The 21,904-nt window shown below is 42.7% G+C and overlaps 1 protein-coding gene across 9 annotated transcripts in view; it reads right to left on the reverse strand.

Moving 5' to 3' along the window:
- The window catches only part of ST3GAL3 (ST3 beta-galactoside alpha-2,3-sialyltransferase 3), a 250,057-nt gene that overhangs the window by 47,726 nt on the left and 180,427 nt on the right, over nt 1-21,904 (reverse strand). For 7 of the 9 annotated variants that reach the window (XM_084852774.1, XM_084852769.1, XM_084852770.1 and 4 more), the window contains one exon: nt 7,406-7,552. In XM_084852774.1, the coding sequence (XP_084708900.1) occupies nt 7,406-7,552 (147 nt within the window). Of the gene's footprint in view, nt 1-692; nt 2,539-7,405; nt 7,553-21,904 lie in introns of those variants that run through there. The other 2 variants (XM_084852776.1, XM_084852777.1) reach the window with 1 other exon arrangement.

Genomic DNA, 21,904 nt, shown 5'->3' on the forward strand with positions numbered 1-21,904 from the left:
TATTTCTGGGCACAATTCAAAATCCTGGTTATGACCTACAAAGTTCTACATTACTTGGGATCAGTTCTATAACTGGCATGATAGTAGCAAGGATAGAAAAGATAAAGAGTGTAAATTACTCAACATACACAAAGTACTCCAAGGAAGTATTAATAAGGATGCATCGTAGATGTCAGCAGTAGTGGCCTTTTCTTATTTAAAAAAATTACTTGTTAAGAGTACCATATTTTATGTTAAGAGTTAAGAGTACCCACCATATTTTAGAAGATTTGAAAGAACAAGGAGGAGGACGGGGAGCTTCACCTGTCAAATGTCCGCTGGGGCGGTGAGGAGGAGCTCCACCTGTCGAATATCTGCCTGGCACACTCCTGTCAAAGGGGCAAGCAGCTCTGCCAGAAGCATGGACCCTATTTCAAAATCTCCCCCCGACCCCAACCCAGCTTTCCTGAGAGGGGAGGCAGAGCCCCATACATAACACCGCGCGGCCTACGGTGAGGGGATCCCTGTACCTGATGACAGGGCCCGCGCTGTACGGCGACGCACGGGCTCGCGTGGGAAGCACGGGCGCGCTCGCCATAGTGCCGCCATGCTGTACAGCAGCTGAGCATCGCGCGAGGACCTCCAGCGCATGCTGCCGCCGCTGCCGCTGCCCTCGCCTCAAGGCCGGGGCTGTCCAAGCGAGTGCCTGATGATTGCTCGTGCCCCGTCAAGAGGCGCTCCCTTTGCTCAGAGAGAAGGCAGGGCTGCTCGTGAGGAGGAGGAGGAAGCCGCTTGTGCTGGGCGGCACTTCTGTGCCTTTGACAAGCAGGCATTCAACAGGTGCAGATTCCTTGAAGTCACTGTCAGTGGATGGGCAAGAGATGCGTACTCAGGATGTCATCAAGGGAATGTGGGCGGGGACATAACTGTTGATCAAGACCGTTATTGCCACGGGAGCACATGACATCGTTATGGTGTTTTTAAATATTGTACTCAACTTTGAATGTTCGGGGTAGCTTTCGATAAATATTTTAAGTACAGAAGACTGGGATCTGACTGGTTGGCACTTAAGAAAAAGCACTTAAACTTCTGTGACTATTCAGGCTTAAGATCTATGAGAGGAATGGTTTTTAGGTGATGGAAGTGTAATTTGTTTAATACAAATACTCTGTATGTCTAGTGGTCACATCCACAAATTCAGAACTATTTGGAATTTGTTTTATTGCTGTGAGCCATCTTGGGAGGGCTTCTGCCCTGAAAGGTGGCCCAGAATTTATAATAATAATAATAATAATAATAATAATAATAATAATAGATTTTAACCCTGCTTTCCCCCTCCAAATAAGGACTTGTTCAAAGTGTCTTACAAAGTATAAAACCATAAAGATAATTAATCACTAAAACACATTCATAAGCTAGAAGCAGAAGCAAAAAGACATAAAAATGAACAGTTGTGAATGAACAGTACATATTAAGTAATAAGCCGCAGCCTGGGCTTGAATATTCAAAACCCGCCTGGCACATGCCAGCATGTGCCACAGCCCACTGTGGCTTATAATTGTATTATGTAATTACATAAACAACAGTATTAAGCAAAAAAACAAAACTAATAGTACTAAGTGACTTCTACCCTGTGTTTTCTTGTACAGTTCAAGGCAGCTAACAAGAATTAGAATATAATAAAAACCAACATATAAGAAACACTAACTAAAAGAACAAATAAAGTTATTAAAAGCAACAGCAGTAAAAATAGAGACAGTAGGATTACATACTGCTTATGGCAAGGCCAGGAAGTAGTGACCAGCCCCTAATGGTTAAAAGCCTTCCTGAACGGGAAGAACTGTTGGAAGTCGAACGAGGAGGGGACAAAACAAACTTTCCGATGGGAGGGAGTTCCAATTTCTAGGTGCAGCAACAGGAAAAGCTCTCTCCCTCATTCCAATCAAATGCAGTTTTTGGAGTGACAAGAGAATCTTTGTAGATGAGCAAGCTTGTACAGGAGAAGGCAGGCCTAAATTGCACAGAGATTTAAAGGTCATAATCAGCACTCTGAACTGGATCTGGGAATGCCAGTGCAGTTGTTTCAGCAGCGAGGTGTATGCTCCCAACGCCCTACCTTAGTAGTAGATGTTACTGAAGTACAAGCCAAAGCAGCCAAAAGTTCCTTTTATGCCCCAAATACAGATTGGGTTGATAGAGGGGGGGAAGGATTTGATTGCTTTTCTCAATGCAAGTTTGGTTTAAACAGGCTGCTCATCCTTTTCCCATTACAGAGGCGGATATCAGTCAGACCTACAACAGCATGCTCACAATAGCTTCCTCATTCCCAATGCAGCCAATGCAATTCTGCCTAGAAAACAAGTCTGCCACCCTGGAACTGATCTCTCATCCTTCTTTGCTGCCTATGCGCTCTTGTACCTCGCAGTATTCTCCAGATTCATCTGGCAAAAATTATAGTCTCAAAGTGGAGGATGTTCCTGTATTTAACCGTTTATTAAATCCTGGAAGAAATGCTTTGGGATCAGCCTCGAACCATTTCACGCAGCCTTCTCAACCGTGCTGAAAAAAACCCAAAATTACAAAGTTAATTGGCAGCACATTGTTACCATATGTGGTGTCCTAGCAGTGCCCTGAAGTTTATTTAAGCCTGGAAAGAGGAATGGAATATTACAACCCTTTATAAGGATTTCAAATTGCCCCTAGTTATTAAGGAGATGATCTACTTCAAGCCTCCTCCTGACCTTCCATTTTGCTGGTACCTCTTTGTATACTTCTGGACATGTTCAGCAAAGGCGCTCAGTGAGAGGGCTTTGATTACACAGGATTTTTTATTAATTGCCCAGCAACCTCTTTAATTCTGTTCCTGATGCAAGAGGAGGTTTGATTAATACACACTCAAATACCATACAGATTAAGGGGGGAAACTGCAGAGTCCTCATCCATGTAATGTGCAATGTCTTTATTATGAAGATTCACTCTCAGCATGAGTTTGGTAGGATTGTGCTATGTATCACTCCCTCTAATAGTGAATTTAAGTGGTAAGCGTTGACAGGATTCAAGCAATTAAGGGGCACACCCCCCACAAAAAAACACACCCCATTGATGATTGAGCAAGCCCAGTGGCCATGGAATGATGAGAACCAGTTTTGGCAAGGGGGAAAGAAAAGGGTAGGGGGAATGGAGTATCCTGGAGGAGGGCATGGCTGGCTGGCTGGCTGGAATCCTGAATAGGACCTCCTGAACAGGAATGATGCAACATTTTGCTGCATGTCCCATTTGTCAAAGTCCTGTTCATGAAACACATGAGAATGCAATTTCTACAGAGAGAGAGATGCATCACACTTGCGGAATTTCACATACTACCTCTTGGGGTACTTCTGCATAGAATTTTTGAGGGTGTGGTATCAAGTATAATCAGTGGGCCTATCTGAGAGCCACAGGTCACACTGCATCATGCACGGCTTGCCCTTATTCTCACCCTATCTGTACTGAAGACAGAAGTAATACCAGGCTGTGCATGGGCACTGCAGTCTATACACAGGAAGGTGTAATGTTAGTTTAAGAAGCCCTGTATCATATCCATCCTTCTTTTCCCTGGGGTTGCCTTCACATAAACTAGTTGTGCACTACATCATAATCCATGAATGCATGAAGTTCCCAAGTGGATGCAAACTTATGCTCTCAACTGGGATCATTATTGTTCCACAACAGAACACAAGATCTTGACTTCCCAAGACTCTACACCTGCATAGCTAGTTCATTCCGCTTTTTTGTTCAAAGTGTCTGACCAAATAGTTTATCGTTTACTTCATCTGACAGGCCATTGGCAAAATCTGTTTTCCTTAAAGTCGCATAAACCAGATTTTTTTAAATGCCCAAGCAGACTTTCATGAAGTGAAGCATCAGGTTCTAATTAAAACCCTCCTTGGTTGATTTTACCAATCTGATATCTGTAACACAACCTATCAACTCTCACAAAGTTAAATTCACAGCACGCTCATTTCCGCAGTCCCTCCTCTACATTCCAAAAGAAATGTAATTGCCTGTGCATTTAAGATAATGTGTTTCAAAATAAAAATAAATTGAGAGAAAAGTGGATGGCAAAGATTTAGTTTGTCTCTCCCTGCTATTTTAAGAGACACATCAAACCCTCAGAAGGGCTGTTGTATAAAAAGAACCAAGATGAAAAAAGTGGATTTCCAGCATACGTACATATGTAATTTGGTTTAGGGAAATCCTTGCTAAAGTACAAAATCTTCTCACAGTGGTACCCCTGAATTTTCAAAAGCAGTTGCTAGCAGGGAGTGGTGGGGGGAGCAACAGCAAGGCTCTTCTTATACTATTATAATGCAGGAATATACACGTACAGCAGTGTGCTACCAGAGGCAGAGCATATTTGAGAGGTTTAACAGGCATTAGACCTCCTTTTCTCTGAATGTAGCCATTACCATGTACAGGTTTAGGCAGCACACAGCACAGAAATAGAGAAATGATAATCAGAAAGTACAGAATTAAGGTATGCATCCTATGAGGCATAAGGTATGCATGCTGCAATCGCCCTCCCAGAAGATCTGTAAATGCTAGGCTGCTGCACAGCGTGCTAATATCCAGCAAGCTGGGCCTGACTGAGAAGGAGAAAGAACAAATGCAATATGGCTTTCTTGATATCTAGCCCCAGTTATACTTTCTACTTCTGAAGATTATGACACATCCCCCATTTTTAGTGGAAAAGAGCATGGTGACCCCCTCATTTTATCTCTTACACAAGTAGAAACTAAACATACAGATTAAGCAGGTTTGTTTAGGAAAATAGTCAATCTCAGTAATATCACTGGATTTCTCAGTACCCTCTGTAAATAGTTCAGAGTTGAATTATCCTTCACTACTGGAGGTGCATCTTATACTAAGGTTGAATGCTGATTTCAGTATCTAATCACAAGATGTGCTTCCCCCACATCTGTCTTCAAAAATAATATGACTGCACTTATCACATGGCTCTTTGTCATTTTACATATCTAGTTGGTCTGACCCACTCAGATCTCCGAGCAGCGTACTACCTATTCCTGTCTTGTGTTAAGCAAGCGACTCTGAGCAGACCATGGCACACCTTTAGAGAAGTCCCACCTTCTCTAAAGTGCATTCATTCCAAATCTCCCATTTCAGGAAAAAATGCTTCAAAAGGTTTTGGGGGTGGAGCAGACCAGAAAAGGGGAATGAACTCTCACGGATCTGGACTGATTCTTCTGTACAGGAAAACTGCAAAGGCTGGGATTGTTTACCTTAGAGAGGAGATGACAAACATCCCTATAATTACAGAGCCCAACAGGAATGCAGAGAGGCAGTATCTAGCCTCCCTGCCTCACAGCATAAAAGAACAAGGCCATTCTGTGAACCGAAGAGTGAAAACTGAGATGAGGAAATATTTTTCCACACAATGTCACCAATGATTGGTTGTCACTAGCTACAAATAATGAGGATAACAAACTTAGCAGGATTCAAAGGAACATGGACATATATTGGACAGACAGAATAAAAATAAAACTTAGTTTAACTGTAAATTCTTGTAAACTATTAATCAGGAGTATTTGAAAGTCAAATCCACTTTGCTGAGGGAAAAAGCAAGATACAATGTGTGAGCAAGATGGAAGCAGTTAAAAAAATTTAAGAGCCATCTTGTCCTGGCTCTATTGAATAATTATTTATCTTTGCCTATTCCTTTGAATTTACATCAGTTCCGCTCATATATAGATGAGACATGATTTCTGTGTCCTCCAATCAGCAACACCTTCCCTCACACCTTGTGCTTACTAACATCTCTAACTTAATGGAGAAATAAGTGTATGTTCATGTTGCATTCACTCAAAAGTGTAAGTTAGTCAAATCCTATGAAGTTGCAAAGTTGATGGGGAAAGGATGGAGAAATGAAGATTAAAAAAGATGAATTTATACTTATGACCACTCCTTTCTCCAGCATAGGGAACCATCATCATTGTTAATACTAATCTTAGGAGATTCGATGCCTGTCAGTTTGGAAGCAAAGCGGGGACACCATTTTGCCCCAAATAGTGGTGAATATGCATACTTGGGAGACTCCCTAGGTATGCAGAACTATATGAGTTTGTAAAAGCAAATAAATGTTAAAAGTTGTTCATTTAAAAAACAACAACCAACATTACTTGTCGAGGACTGGTAAGTTTCCAGGACCTACAGTTCCAGAACTGTTGAGAGCGGTTGTGCCATGGAATCCTTAAGTAGCAATTAGAGGGGGAAAGGGGGGGGGAATCCAGGAGGGAGGAAATTGGCCTACTTGAGACCCTAACTGCTTATAGTTCCTTGAACGTGGATTAGCTTTGGGAGAAGACGTGTGCCATGAGCTTAAAGAACTCTCCTCTTCTTAATATATAGGCCATGAACAACATTACAAGGTTCTTGATCCAGGCTGACTGGAACCCTGAACATGAGCTCTTACCAGCTGGGAATACACAGCAACATTTGTTTCCATGTCTCTGCTTGTATTCATCAAAGCAGCAGCAGGTGGTCAAATTGTATGTTTCTCCTGTTCAGTGTGTTAAGACCAGCTACAGAATGTACAACTCAAATGAGTTGGAGGACCATATTCCCCAGAAGCTGCAATTGTAATTTTTCACCAGAAACATCAATTTCACTCCAGTGTGGATATAGAATTAACCTTGGCCACAGGTTGCAGTAAATGTCACACTACCCTACACTCTTGGCAGTACCTGCCACTTGACACCACCAATTCAAAAGGAAAGTGAGAAGTGGCTGATGCTGTTGCAGGGCAGAAGGTGTCACTGGCAAACAGGCCTAACTATGAGAGTATTGGCTTCAGGACTGCAGGCCATTTTGGGAACCCAAAACATCCCAAACATCCTCAGACCTTACATTGAGATCCCTGAGGTACATGGAAAATTCATTTGAGGGAATCACATTTCATATGTTCATGTGAAATGGAAGCAGAGAGAATAGCCTTTTATTCTCATGTCTCAGGGAAGCACATACACACAGCCATGAGTAGACACTCTCTTAAACAACATGATGCAGCATGATGCATCATAATGCCTTATGCTGTCACATCTCAATACATGTAGCTTACGTGACCAGGTCTGACCTGCCGATTTACATGCTCTGTGTAACATCATGATTTGTTTGCACCCCCCTTTTGTGGTGTTTATTTTTATCATTTTTAGCTGCCCTTCTAACTTCTATTACTGCTGCTATCATTAAGCCCCAGTATGTTAGGTATTGCACAAAATATAGAAGTGACACAGTCCATGTCCAAAGGACTTACAGTACCTATTACCTGGATGGGGATTTGGGTTATGGATTAACTTCAGGTTTTGTTTTCCATCAGCAGCACAAAAGAAGGCAAGGGTCATCTTGGGAGTACGCTCCCCTGCACACTTACCCCTCTGCCCATCAGGCCGTTGTTGAATGGAAGGCCAATAAAGCTGAAAGCAGCTTCTTGGATGAAATATGGATTCAGGATACGGATCTCATGTGGCTCTCTTGGAACATGAATTGCCACAGACTTCCAAAAGCCATCAGAGGCACTCTGTAGAAATGCAAAAGCCCATCACAGATGATTAGAGAACCCGTGTGTCACAATCTCATTTCATTTTTGAACCCACCAGAATTGGAGAAAAAAATTACAAAATTTGGAATTGACTCTAGGTTCTAACAAGGATTTATGCCAAAGATATGGGCAGGTAACAAAAGAAGTCTCAATGATTGGTCTATTCCAGCCATTCTTGCCTGGGTCTTTAAGATACATTCTATCCATACTCCATCTTCGGTCAACCTTATCAAGTTACATCTGATTTACGATCCATGAAAAATAATCTTGTGCAGGAAAATGCCACACGTACAGTGAGGAGGAAAAGAAAAAGAAAAAAAGAAAAAAGAGCAAGCATAATTGTAGGGGTTTTGTTTTGTTTTACGATGGCCTAAACTTTGGGAGAACTTATCCATTAAATTGGGCTCAGACACAGGATGGATTAAATTTCTAGCACCCATTCTCCATTGTGCATCCCTGATTTTGGGGGGAATGCCTCATAATCTGGTATCTGGGACACAGCGTGCAAACAGAAGGGAGGTGCACATTAAGAACAAAAAAGCGAGAAAACTATTACTAGCATTTAAATTAGGGATGTGCACTGGATTTGGACAAGGCCCAAAGACTGAGCAGAACTGGGGCCCTTTGGACCATTTCTGGTGCTTCCAAAGTGGGCTTCCCCCTGAAGCCATCAGAACCAAAGTCAGGCCAGAACGAGGCTTTGCTACCATTTCATGCTCGGAGACACATTCTGTCTCCTCTCCAAACAGTGTCTTTTGGTTTTATTTCTCCAAAACACTGATGAGTGGGGGAGAGGGGGAAGTGTTGTTGAATGATGGACAGGGCCACCTGCTACACCTAGGGCATGTTTTACTAGGGGGTCTAATGACTGTTTTGGGGGAAGGCAAGGATGGGACCATGAGATGGCTATTCTTCCAAAGCAAACAGGCTTGACTATGAAAAATGTCCTAAATTGGTTTTCCATCAACCTAACTCCCTAGCCCCTGCCTTGCACCTATCTTTCTGAAATTTAGCAATTTGGGGGTACATCTAGGCTGTCAAAGAACATATGGAGATAAGCGTGGCCTCTTTAGGATACCCACAAAATGTCAAGGCTGCTCTTGTATGAAACCCCCTATGCCTATTCATCTGAAACTTGGCCAACTCGGTCCCCTCAGGAGGCGCAACTATCCTTGCAAATGACATCCAACTCTGCCAGGTAATAAAAAAGTTCTGTTTCTAAAAAAAAAACAAAATATAAAGGCATGTAGCACAAAAAAACCCAGTACCTATTTTTCTGGCAGTTGGCAGATATAATCCTCTCCTAGTGGAATAATATGCCTACACATATCATCTAATTCTGACTAAAAGTAAAAAACGTATAGCCATTTTTCATTTCCTATGATAGTCAATTGTGGCATGAAGCCTCAGATTTCCGAAACTTGGCTTGAGTTCAGTACCTGCGCCTAAGTGGACAGCCTCTGAATCAGTCCAAGCAGAATTGGGCTGTTTTCCTAAGTGCCAAATCAGGGTCCGAGTTGAATCTGGGGATTGGTGCACACCTCTAATTTAAACCCACCATTTCTGAGCACTGCACCAAGACTGGAGGTTTGCTAAATTCTTCCCACAGATGACACCCATACTTCAGAGAATTTTCTGGACAGCAATACTAGGGCAGGCCCTGCTTATATCTAGTAAAAACACAATCGCTTAAGATGTGTTTCTTAAGGTGAAACACAACACCTTATAAGGGGGAAATGCGCACAAGAACAAATCAAGGTATGCCCAGAACTACATAAATCCCACCACTAGACCTTTGCTTTCTCAAAACAATGAGTAAGATTAATCTTAACTGAAACTACTTATGGAAGGGAAAGGTAGCTCCAGCCTGGCTGTTCCCTAGACTGACCACCAAGACTGGTAATATATTTCACTTGTTCTCACAATGAACCATACAGACAGCCTGCCCTTTGCACCCATGGACTGTAGGAAAAACTGAATGTCTGCAGAATGAAACACCTCATAAATCCAGGGAAGGGAGAACTCTGACAGATGAGGAAACTGGGCTCTCGGCTCATGTCTAAAATGGATTAGGTATCTTTATTTACTGTAGCTTGGTCTCTGCTTCTTATAGCACCCCTGGGAAAACCAGCTATTTGATGTAAAATCCACAGCTGAGGAAAGATTAGTAGAGACAAATCAAGCAGTTCTAATTACAGAGTGCCTGCTATGGCACTCTGATTCTGTCCTGGTCTAGATGGAGTCTTGGCTGTTTGTAAAGCAAATACAGGGAGTGAAGCAATAGAATAGTCAAGTTGGCAAGCCAGTGGTCAAGCACACAGGTTTCAGTCCAAGGAGGTATAGGCTAAGGCACGAGGGGTCAAAATCCAGGCAGAGGTCAGAACACAGGCAGGCAGGCAGGCAGGCAGGCAGGCAGGCAGGCAGGCAGGCAATGAGGATCAGGCAGCAGCAGGAATAGTCAAGGTAACAAACAAGAGGTCAAATGCAATAAATCAGTCAGATACATTACACATTCCAGAAGCAGGGTCATTAGGCAGTCCACAAAGTCAGTAAACAGAGCATCAATCACAGGGCACAATTCAGGAGGCAAGGTACACAGCAGAGGCTGGATGGACCAAGTTGTTCCAACACTGGCTGGGTTTCTAGTGAAGACGTTTAAGCCCAAAGCCAGCCAGATCCCACCCAGATCTCTGCTGCAGCAAACAGAGCTCCCTTTCCAGAGCCTACTCCTGAGGAGCCACTTTCTCCTGAGGAGCCCTTTTCTGGAGGCGAGCACTCCTCACAGGAGCCCCACTAACCTGTAGCTTGAGGCAACAACGCTCTTGGGGATCAGGGGGTAGCTCAGCCTCTGCCTCAGAGGCAGAGCCCCTCTCTCCTGACAGGGATGCCCCTGCAGCCACTTCCCCCGAGGGTTCAGGCTCCTATGGGTCTGGGGGCAGTCCCTGGTCTGGGGTACCCTGGGCTTCTGGGGCCTCCAGCTCCTCCTCCTCTGAGGAGGAGGACTCCAGTCAGGGCATGAGAGATTCCCTGCAATGCCCAATCCAATTCTTTTGAATATTGTTCTAAAAAGTATTCAACACCTATTATGAACAGCAGGAAATCACTGGGATATGTGATACAGGAATTTATGGAGAATACTTTCCCTTCTCTTCTGGGGAAGGATGTACTGTAGGGACTATGATGGCACCAGTGGCTCTGAGATCTTACTATTACTCCATATTCTATAACCAAAATCTTCAGCGCACCTAGAAACACGTACTAATTTCCCAACATGATACAGTGATCAGAAGTTGTTCTTACAGGTTTCCCAGAGATTCCCAATGTGCCTAGCTGTATCTATTCAGCATGCTGACACACAAACCTACAGTGAAAACCGTTTTTCTCCATTTTTTAAAATGAATTCTTGCAATTCACTCACTGTGAGTTTTCTGTTGTTTTTAAAGCACTATAAACCTACTGGGCTTTAATTATGATCTAGCAAAATACCCAAACAGTTACAATATATATGGCAATGTGGGTATAAAAATGGTCTATAGCTTAGTGGGTGAGAAAGTACCAGACCCAACTTTGCTTCCCCTGCTGGTTTTCTCCATCTTTCTTTCCTTTGGCTTTGGCTTTCTCCTCCTCTGTCCTTGGCGATCCTCACTTACCTGCTGCCACTGCTCTCTTTCCTTTCATCCTGAGAGTTCTCCAGCAAATGGTGAACATGTGTACAGGGAAAAATGTCCTACTGGTAGAATTCTTATATAAGGAGCAGAGTTTTTTTCATTTTTTGTCTACTCCAAACCCTGGAGGTCATAGTTTTTCCAAGACATTTTAACATACATACAATGAACATGTATGGGGGTGGGGGGAGGAGTGAGGGGCAGCATTGTGGTAGCAGATTCTGCCATGACATATTCACTGCACTGTTTGAAAAGACTCACACACATACAGTGTTAGGGCACTCTGCTTTTCTAGGGTTCCTGAGTACATGGAATTCAACCCTCCACACACACAACTGTATGCAAGAGGCCTTATCAGGTAGCACATTTAATGTATGCATATTGGGGGACAGAGCCTGACATCTCTCCTGTGTGAGCTCATAACATTAAAAACATCTGAAAAGGACTTAAGTAGCTATGCTGATTGTTGCTCACCTTTGTATGCCCACATTCATTCCTGACCCTTTTTTCCAGTCCTGTTAAGTACCAGAGTTTTCACCATTTTTCTTAGTGTAAGGTGTGTTGGTTGCTAGGCATGTAAACAGATATGAGATGATCATGAGGATCAGTGTAATGACTGCTAATGTCACAAAGAGACTGTTGTCTCCCTAAAGCATGGGAAATCAGTAGCGTTCCTCTATACAGTTCTGAGTAGAAAGAAGGGCCATTAAGGCATAGTTCTCTCCCAGGGGAAAGGTTGCAGGGTCCACAAACACAGTCTATTACCTTGCCATCCCTTTCAATGTTCCATCAAATGCCACTCCTGCCTATGCCAGCAAAGTGGTTCAAGAGGAGAGGAGAGGCGGACAGACTCACAGATATATGGGATATAGAAGATAAGCAACTGTTTACCATAAAAAATATTAAGAACTATTTATAGCATAAATTGTCTTTGACCAATCACCACTGATTCATTTCATTTTATTGAGCTTTTTCTGGGCTTTTTGAAACACCAGTTTTGAGACAGGCTCTCTAAAGTATGATAAGAGGATCTTCAAAAACTGTCACATCAAAAGTGAACTTTCAGCCCCTTCAACTGATTTCCTGATGTATTATATTGCCAGTTTGCACCTTAATCAGTTTGCGCCACTTGGGCTTTCTCCTATGCCAAAAAAGGTAAAGGTGCCCCCAACCAGTCGTGTCCGACTCTAGGGTGCGGCGCTCATCCCCGTTTCTAAGCCGAAGAGCCAGCGCTGTCCGAAGACGCTTCCGTGGTCATGTGGCCGGCATGACTGAACACCGAGGTGCACGGAGCGCTGTCACCTTTCCCGCCGAGGCGGTACCTATTTATCTACTTGCGATTTCTTGCTTTCGAACTGCTAGGCTGGCAGGAGCTGGGACTGAAGATGGGAGCTCACTCCGTCACGCAGCACTCGGGTCTCGAACTGCTGACCTGCCGACCTTCCAGTCTGCAGTTCAGCGTCTTAACCACTAAGCCACCGCGGCCCGTTCTCCTATGCTATTTAAATTTAAAATCAACTTTCATATCATTTTTGGTTAGCTGCAATTTCTGCTTCCCAAGATAAAATGTTTACACAACGTGCTGACGCTGATAGAACAACCTTCATCAAAATGAAGTCTGACAGAAGTTTATGTTTAGCTGTATGACCTCCTGTTGTGAAACTTGCTAAGTGAGGTAGAGAGGCACATAGGAAGCGTACACTAAATCAGACTACTGGTCTACCTAGCTCAGTACTGTCTACACCGACTGGCAGTAAGTAGCTCTTCAAAGTCTCAGGCAGGGGTTTCCCCAGCCCTTCCTAGAGATGTCAGGAACTGAATCTGGGACTTTCACATGCAAAGGAGGTGCTGAACAATGGCTCTTGTCCTAAGACATGAGAGATTAAAGACAGATGTCTGTTATGTGAAATAAAATAACTTGTCACAATCTCCTGTTGGCATTACAGCATCAGTTGGCAGATGATGTATATGGTGAGAAACAAGGTGCTAAACTTTATAGAGGGAGTAGTTACAGTAGCCACGGAGATGTCAATTAAAAGAACTGGGGATTTGAAGAAGAAACACTGGAAGTTTTAGTATCAATAAATTGTGTATTGTAATCCATATAACAAATTTCAATGTCACTTTCTGTAATACCATTCACCTGGATTTGATTGTGTGGCTCTGATAAAAGGGGGAGGGGAAGAATGCTGGAAAGCTAACAGTTGCACAGAAAGAAAAAGTGGAGAAGTGAGATGACAAAACATACAAACCAGTTTTCTATAGTACTATAACTTTTGTGTAGGAAACTGCGTGATCATCACTTGCTACAAATACATGCAGCTGAAGGCCACAACTGGCATTAAGTCACACAACATATAGGTGTGACAAAACAGACATGTGCATTTGACAAACGTTTACAGTGGGATGGGGGACAGGACACGCGATTTCCTCCATGGAAAACATATATGTAAAAAATGCTTCATATGTGTGAAGATCCCCCAAAATAGTAGCTTAGAGAAAGAAAGGGGGAACTGTAAGGAGAGAAAGAGGGAAATTGTAGGGAGAGATTCAATCTGAAGTTAGGTGTATATGACATTTTACAAATGCCATGTTGTTTTTCAAAACAAGTGGGTTTGGACTGTATATCTAGCTAGGGAAAAAAACCTGTACAGGATGCTGGTTGGTTTGCTGAAAATGAACCCATGATGGAAAATTATTGATCAATTCCACAATGTGACAAGATTCTGCAGATCCACCACCATACAGGGAGGTAAAATTTGTGGCTCAGAACCATGAAGTGCAGTTGTGAACTGAAGCAGATGGAATGTTTTTTGTTTTGTTTTAACATACTATTTACAAATTGGATTAAATCTCCTACTATGTTTTACACAGGCTCTAGGGCTTAAACAATTCTATGTTGCCAAGAAAATGTTAACGACTAGAAAAACCTCCTATACATTTACTTTATGCTTACAAGCTCAAGTTGTTATCCTGAAACATCTCTTTAAAAAAACCCCAAACACACTGAAATGTTTGAATTTTGCAGATGGGAGCAAAGAAAAGGTTAAAACAAGTTTTCTAAATAGAATGTTTTCTAGGTTTATCTTAACTGCCTTGTCTTGTTGCCAGCAACATCTGCTTGCAACCCAGGGCCAGTGTGCAACAGGCCGGCAATCTTCATACATCAAATGTGTGTGTGTGTGTCTGAAAAATTCTTCTTAACACTATACTGACTTATATGACTTATTGCTTTAAACAGAGGATATTTTCTTCTCCAATTCAGCTGAGCGATTGAGAGAGTACTATGCATACACACTTTGGAGAATCAGAGTTCCAAAGAAGCATTCTTGCAAAATACCCTGGTGATTTGCAAGTATGTGTCTATATTAAAACTGAGCCAAAATGTTCATGAAAAATGGGTAGTGCTGTTGGGGAGCACCAAAAATGAAGATGCCACCTTTTCAGCAGTTTTGCAGCCTCCTTGCAAAAAACAACAACAAAAAACACTTGCCTTCACTCTCTCACAACAGTAGATCCAAACCTAATCAGTTGTGATTTTATTTACTGATATTCAGAGATGCCATCATGTTAGGTGACTAATCACATAATCCAAGGTTTTCTTCCCAAGAAAATTTCTATCCTGCTGAAATAGCTAGTTTTGACCCAACATCTCAGCCAAATATTTGGTACAGCTCTAGTCACTATCCTCCCTCCATCCCACCTCATTAAAAAGACTGAAATCCAGCCACCTTCTGGAACACACACCCTAGTACTAACATAACCTTCTACAAATGTATCTAGGGTGGGAAGATAACACAGCACAACAGAGATAATTTAGGTTTCATAAAACTGCGGGTAGAATGGGGATGTATGAGAATTTCGTTTTTGCTTGCAAAAGCTCTGAATGCAAGTGCGAGCATATGTCTTCCAAAATTATTCACAAATTGTCAAACACATCTTCATGTTTGCCTCATTCCCATTTCCAATTTCCATTTGCACAAATGTCCCCAGTAAACTAAATCAGCTCCACTGATTTAAATCAGCCTATGGAAGAAATTTTCTCAAATTAGGAAATTGGCGCAAATTGGGGGAGATTTGTGCAAATGCCCATTCGATCGCTGCTCAATTTGAGCAAGTTTCCTGTTCATGTAGAGCAAGCCGCGATCACAAATGCAAACAGGAACTGGGCACGAGTCAAGCAGCGAGATGATGTTTGGAGAATCCTGGTCATCTCAATCATTGCTCGTTCGCCCATCCCTAGGATAGAATAACTAATGGCTATAAAGTGGCCATTCATAAATCTGGGATGGCACTTAAAACATTTTAACTATTAAGAGATGTAAAATTCTAGAATAGGCCAACTGCACCAACTATGGTTGCAAGAAAAATTGATATAAATTTAGTATTTTATTTCAGTGCATTAATGACTCCTCACTGGGAGTAATTTTCCTCCCATGTAGCAGTTTGGGCTTCCCATCTGCTTCTGGTCATCAAAGAGTTCACTTTTAGAAAGATGGAGAATAGATTTTTCCACCTCATTATTTCCTATTGGAGAGAGCTGGTCAATGGGTTTTGTTTCAGGCTGAGGCTCTGTCATCATACTTGGGGCTGAGAAGAAATCTTCACCCAACACAGATTATCTATCACCTGTGAAAGACTGGAGCCTTTCCTGATAAGATACTGCTTGACTCACTTGCAGAGTCAATAGCTATGTAGTCATATTACCATGGTACGCTTCATTTACTCTTTCATCTATTTTGGCTTCATTGGGGTTTGAAAGGAGTGATTCTACCATGTGGGATTGGATGTGGACAATATTCTGGTTTATTCCAGTCCTATTATTCAAGAACTATTCCCTAAATGTGCTATCGCATTGAATGCCTTATAAATACAAGCATCTTGTTCCTTGCATTTGGGTTCCAAAATTGAAGCTTTGTAGTTTTGTTCTACAGCTCTTTGTTTCTCAGCTACAAAAATTGGTTCTACCACCATGCGAACTGCAGGCAGATGGCTCCATAGCCACTAGCCCCTGCAGGCTTTAGTTAGCAGCTGGTAGTAAAATTTTCTCCCAGTTGCTGAGATCTACTGGGGCAGCCACTATTATGTCCAATAGTCTGATTAGTGGCTCAGGGAAATGTCTAAAGCTGTTAATCTCTTTTGGGGGTACCTGTTCTCCTTTAGACTGAGAGAAGCAGACAGACAGGGCTGTTAACAAATGTCAGGCACTAGTGAAGAACACACTTTTCCTGGAGTCCATTTAGGATCTCTATCATGGAAGACAAGGCCAGAGATATGGTCTGACCATTTGCATCAAACAGATCAAAAAGTGCATCCCTCTCCCATATCTGGGATCAGAGCAGTCCTTTTAGGACTGGAGCTGGGGATGGGTTGAATACAGTTCAATACAAGCTGGTTCAATACGATAACCCAGGAAGCAGAAGGCAAAGCAACAGATTCTGAAGAATCACAGCAGTATTTCCAAAAGGTTAAAGAGGGCTCACAGACTTAGCTTCTATTTCCCCTCATTTTGTCTCCCTTTCAAGAGCTTCTGTGTGAACTTTTGGGGCAAAATTACATTCTTGTCCCCTACAACAACCTATGCACTCAGTGCTCGGACATTTCAAATTTATATGGCCAGGTCTAATGCCCTTAACTGGCATCCATAAACAAGGGGGAAAGAGAATAGAAAATAAGATGTAGTAAGGCCAATATAACTGCATAAGAAAGATTATCAAAACGTAAGATGGCAACAAAATAGCCTACTCCTGGGATTGAAGGATGAGGCTACCTCTTGATTTTTGTTTGGCATTTGCCCTTCCCAAGAGACTAGCAATGGCACTGCAAGAGAACATTCATGACCATCACAACCTCTCCCTCAAGGCACAGGAAGGATGCAAACTAAGGCCATTCCATAACAAAGCCAAAGAGAATTGTGGTTTCTAAAATGGATTTGGGAGGAAGGAATTATTTAATCTAATCTACACTACAGTTCAAAGCAGGACATGTATGAGTAGAGTCTGCTTATACCTCTTCTGGCATCCATCACTGGTCCTCCCAATACCCAATGGAGGGTGGCATGTGTTCAGCCCTTTAAGTTAAGGCATGCTGTAGATATTCATGGAAGACTGTGTCCACTATGAGCAGGAGGGCAACTAGAGATACCTGACTAGTACCATAGTTATATTACATCTTCAGATTTGCAAGTGACTAAATTAAGTCCTCTTTCTACGAAGACAGACAATAACTAACCTCTTCTCCCTGCAGGGAACTGAAGCTGTCTTCATTATAAAATTGGGAGGTTACATTCTTATTGCTGTGTGTTTTCCTGGCGCTTACATTTGCCCCAGTAGTTGAACAGAGTAGAGCAATTTGGGATTCAGGGTATCTTTGCTATCTTGTTATATGAATGCCTGAACCAACAGGACTGAATAAGGGCTCTGCTGTGGGTGTTAAAAAGACAAAGATATTTCAAGAATTTGTGGAGGATGATATTAGCACTGCCAGTTTCTCTGCTCCTTTGCAGTCATGTGTAGGGTAGGCTCAGAAAGAAGATGCTTATCTATTTTTCATTAAGGAAAGCCAAGGAGGGAGGTCCAGAGAAGTACTGCTGCTCTTCTCTTTCAAGCACTTTCCTTACCTACATCCCACTGAATCACTTCCCAGAAAATGGGCCTATTATTGTGACTTCATTTTTATATAATTATTTGCAGGAAGTAATTATTTCCTTCAGTGAGCAATAAACTCTCATAATGAGGTGTATGTGTCATCAAATAAGGAGGGTTACATTATGAAAATGGAGACTGGGCAAAGCAAATGTGATGGAAATCTACCTGGACGCCCCTACCCTCACAGGAACTGCAAGTAACAAAGTTCAGAATTTGCTCTTCAGCCTGGTCACTGCCACTAGAGCTCAGAAAACAATTTGTGGGCAGATGGTGAATTCTGGATTAGTTTGTATCTGCTCTCCCTATCATAGTCACCGCTCTTCTCATCCCACTGCCGATAACCTCAGGAATGTTTTCAAATGGGGGAAAACATAATTCTGTCAAAGGGGTTTTTGACATTTTTATTTTCAGTGTTAGGCACATTGGTTCAGCATGCCTGACATCCACAAGCCAGAAAGGGACAGCCAATTCCTGATAGTCCAAGCAGCAGACTGGAAACATATTGGATCAACCTAGGCAATACTGAAGCATAGACCAAAGAGCAACTGCAGTACAAGAACCCTGAAAAAAAAGTAACTCTTTCCTGCAGTAACTTTCCACCCATTATATTTCAGTATGATAGTACAAAGCCAGCTATGGAGAAAGAATCTTCAAGGTTTCAGGATGCAGACATCATGAGTGAAATACATGTTGTTTGTTACTCAAAGGGACTCAACCTGGCTAACTTGGTGTGTGTCTACACAAGCCTATTTTATGAGATCAGATACCCTTATTCAATCCATCCAGTCCGCACAGTCACATGCACCAGCTTTTCAGCTTGCACGGAAGAGCTGCCTTCCTTTCCAGCCACACCGTAGACTGGAATTACTGCAGGACTAGCACACCCTGTGGAGTCTGCAGAGTGGGCTTCACACTACCTGTATGAGAAGTTCCTACAGTTCCTACTTTCCCCAATTTCTTGTACTTCTAATGGAGCATGTCAACTCCTCAAACAAGTGTGTGAGAACCCCCTGAGCACATATGCCCCAAGATTCAAAAAGAAAGTTAGGGAAAGCAATAAAAGGCTTTAATGGAGCCTTTATAAAGCTATTTTTGTTTTGGGGTTTGTTTGTTTTTTTAGTAAAGTAGGCCTCAGCTGCGACATCCTGGATATACGTATATTTTGTCTGTGCTGCTCACAGTGCAACTATCTTATGTCACCTACTCCTTCCCACACTTTTTCTTTGAGGTGCATTTCTTTTTCCTTGAGGCTGCACAAGGGATAAATGAGCTATCCCTTAAGTTGCCTGGACAGGGCTGGGATATCAATAGAGAAATAGTGTGTGTGTGTTGCAGGGGGACTCTCAGAAGAGTTGTACTACAGAAAATGTGCACAAATACAGTATGATTGAGCAATTAACCAGCAAGAAGGAGGGAATCAGAGAGACCAACAACAGAAGAACTGCACAAAGATAGTGTCTGCTCTGAATACGCAGGCAGCTGACAATGCTCATTGGATTTCTCTGTAAATTGAAGGCTAGCCATACATTACTTGCAGACACATGTAACAGGCGCCTTTTCTTTTCTTTTTTCTAAAAAGCTCCTTTTAAAAGAGGTGTGACAAATGAACTCACCTAATGAGTTCATGGCAGGGGGGAGATCCAAACCAGATGCTTCTTGATTCATAGATACTCGAACTCATTTACACCTGTTTATGTGTGATGTGTAGTTAGCCCCTGGGGTAGCAAAAAGTTGAAACTTCTTCAATTAACCCGGATTGAAGAACTATAACTCAGGAGCCCCACCAATTCATAGCAGTGTGTTATACAGATTCTGCAAGTCACCTCACATTAAGGTGACCTGTGCCCTGAAAACGAAATCTCAAGCCTTGTGTAACTAACTCCCCATACCAGGGAACAATACTGCACCATTCCACAAGATCTGAATACCCTGCACACAGCAAAGATAACCAGAAATATTGGTAGACTGGCAGGAAAGACAAACGGTTTGGACATGAAGGCTGTGTCAAGGGCTCCTTGGAGGCCTCTCTCAGTCTAATCCAGTAGCCAAGTCCAGACACAGACAAAGGGATTCTTTTCAAAGCTTTATTCCTCTTTTACAACTTAACAACTCTACCGTTAGCAACTGGATATGAGCAGCAGAGTACCTATGCCCTAAGTTGGAACAGTTGGTCCCCGTTTGAAAGGGAATTACTGGCAGACCCCTGAACTTAAGGACCAGGGAGAGTCCCTCCCCTTTTCCCTTGGATCCTCTGGGCGCAGCCGTTGTTTGCACGCCAACCGGGCACTATGCCTCCTTTCTGCACCCTCCATTTGGCGCTGCTCTCTGCGTCAGCGTCGCGCGTCCATCAAGTCTGCTTCCCGCGCTCTGTCACTCCCTGGACTGCTTTCAAGTCTAGGAATGCTGGTGGGAGGAATCTCCGCCAGCTGTGGGCCCTGGGAAAGTGGAGCGCGCTCCTCTCCCAGGAGCGACTGCTCTTCCTCAGAATCAGAACTACTCTGGGATTCTATGGGCTCAGTGTCCACCCTGACAGGCTGCTGTAAAGGGAGATTTCTACACTTTATGCTCCAGGAACAGGTATGTGAAAACAAAGAACAAGGAATGAGAATGAAGACCTGCCCAGAAGCTCTGAATATCTAGGTGAAGACAATTAGGCTTTGGTACAATTGATAAGAGAAGGCCAGAAATTATGAGAGGAAAAGGAAGACATAGACCCTACAATGCTCCAGTTCACCATGTGCCTCTTTGTTTGCCCCACCCAACCAGGAATGCAGTTATTCAATCCCTGACACCATTGCACAAGGGGTAGGTAGGGTTACCACAATGACAAATGGGAAGTGTTTCTGTCCAAATATAACTTGGTTATGCCTGAAGTAAGCACTCTCATTTAGCAACTCAGACCCATCAGGTTATATTTGCCCCTGAGGAGGATAGGGAGAGGACAAGGAAGAATAATTCTCTTGTGAAAAATAATAAAAAAGACACCTAACTAAACAGGGATTTTTAGTCGGCAGCAGGCAAGCTTGCAAGGTACTGGCAAACCCTTTTGAGTATGGTGCTCTGCACAGTTCCTAGTTCCAAGCTGCAAGGTGGTTCCTAAACTTTGACTGTGCATCTCTTAAACCCCACCAAACTAACGTAAGGATAGAGTAAGGTCTGAAAGACTTCATGGCAGAACCTACTCCTGATGACTCAAAAGTAGAGAATTTTTTTAAAGAGGCAGAGACTGGATTGCAAACACTCAGTTCATCACACACATGACACGGAAATCATCTTCTTTGTGAATTCATCAATGCATAGATGCTTTTCTCCAAAGTGTTTACATGCAGGTAACTGGCATGAGTAGATACTTAGATCTTTGCCTATTAGAGGAAACCCAGAGGTCGAAGGGGATATGTGTATACCACATCCTTCAAGAATAAGACTCAGAACAGTCCAAAATATGCTTTACCTACATCCCAATGGATTTCGTATATATAGGTTATGGAAGGGAATGCATTTCTTTTCTCAGTTGTAGCATGCCATCCAACAGTTGCTAAGAATTTGAAGTGTTTTCTTTTTCTCAGTTCTGGTCTTATACTGAGCACTCTTCCCTTCCCCAGCTAACCTTCAGAAGGTTATCACAGTGCAAAACAGCCCAAGCACTGCCAACAATATCTAGTGGAAGCTTGCATAGTTTTGTGGACCTATGCTTGTCTATTGCTGTGTGGGCAGAGCAATGCTGCCAGGTTTCCTGCCTCCCCCACTTGTAAACCATATTATCATTTATATAGGGCAAGCACTTAGATAAGCTGGTAGTTCAGCAGACAAGACAAGCACACTGGTTTGTCTATTCTGTACAGGGGCCACAGGAATTGCTTCAATCTCAAGATGGAATGCAGAGCAGAGTCCTCCAGAAAACCGTTCCACCCACAACACCAGTTTCAATAATATGGAAGGCAAAAGGTGAGCACTGAACTGGATGCACGATCAATGTGTTAAAAGAGGAGTCTAGGGTTTCAGGGTGTGTGTGTGTGTGT

The sequence above is a fragment of the Heloderma suspectum genome, chromosome 4 (genome assembly GCF_057233095.1).
Source record: "Heloderma suspectum isolate Gila_16-S chromosome 4, 16-S_ref, whole genome shotgun sequence".
NCBI lineage: Eukaryota > Metazoa > Chordata > Lepidosauria > Squamata > Helodermatidae > Heloderma > Heloderma suspectum.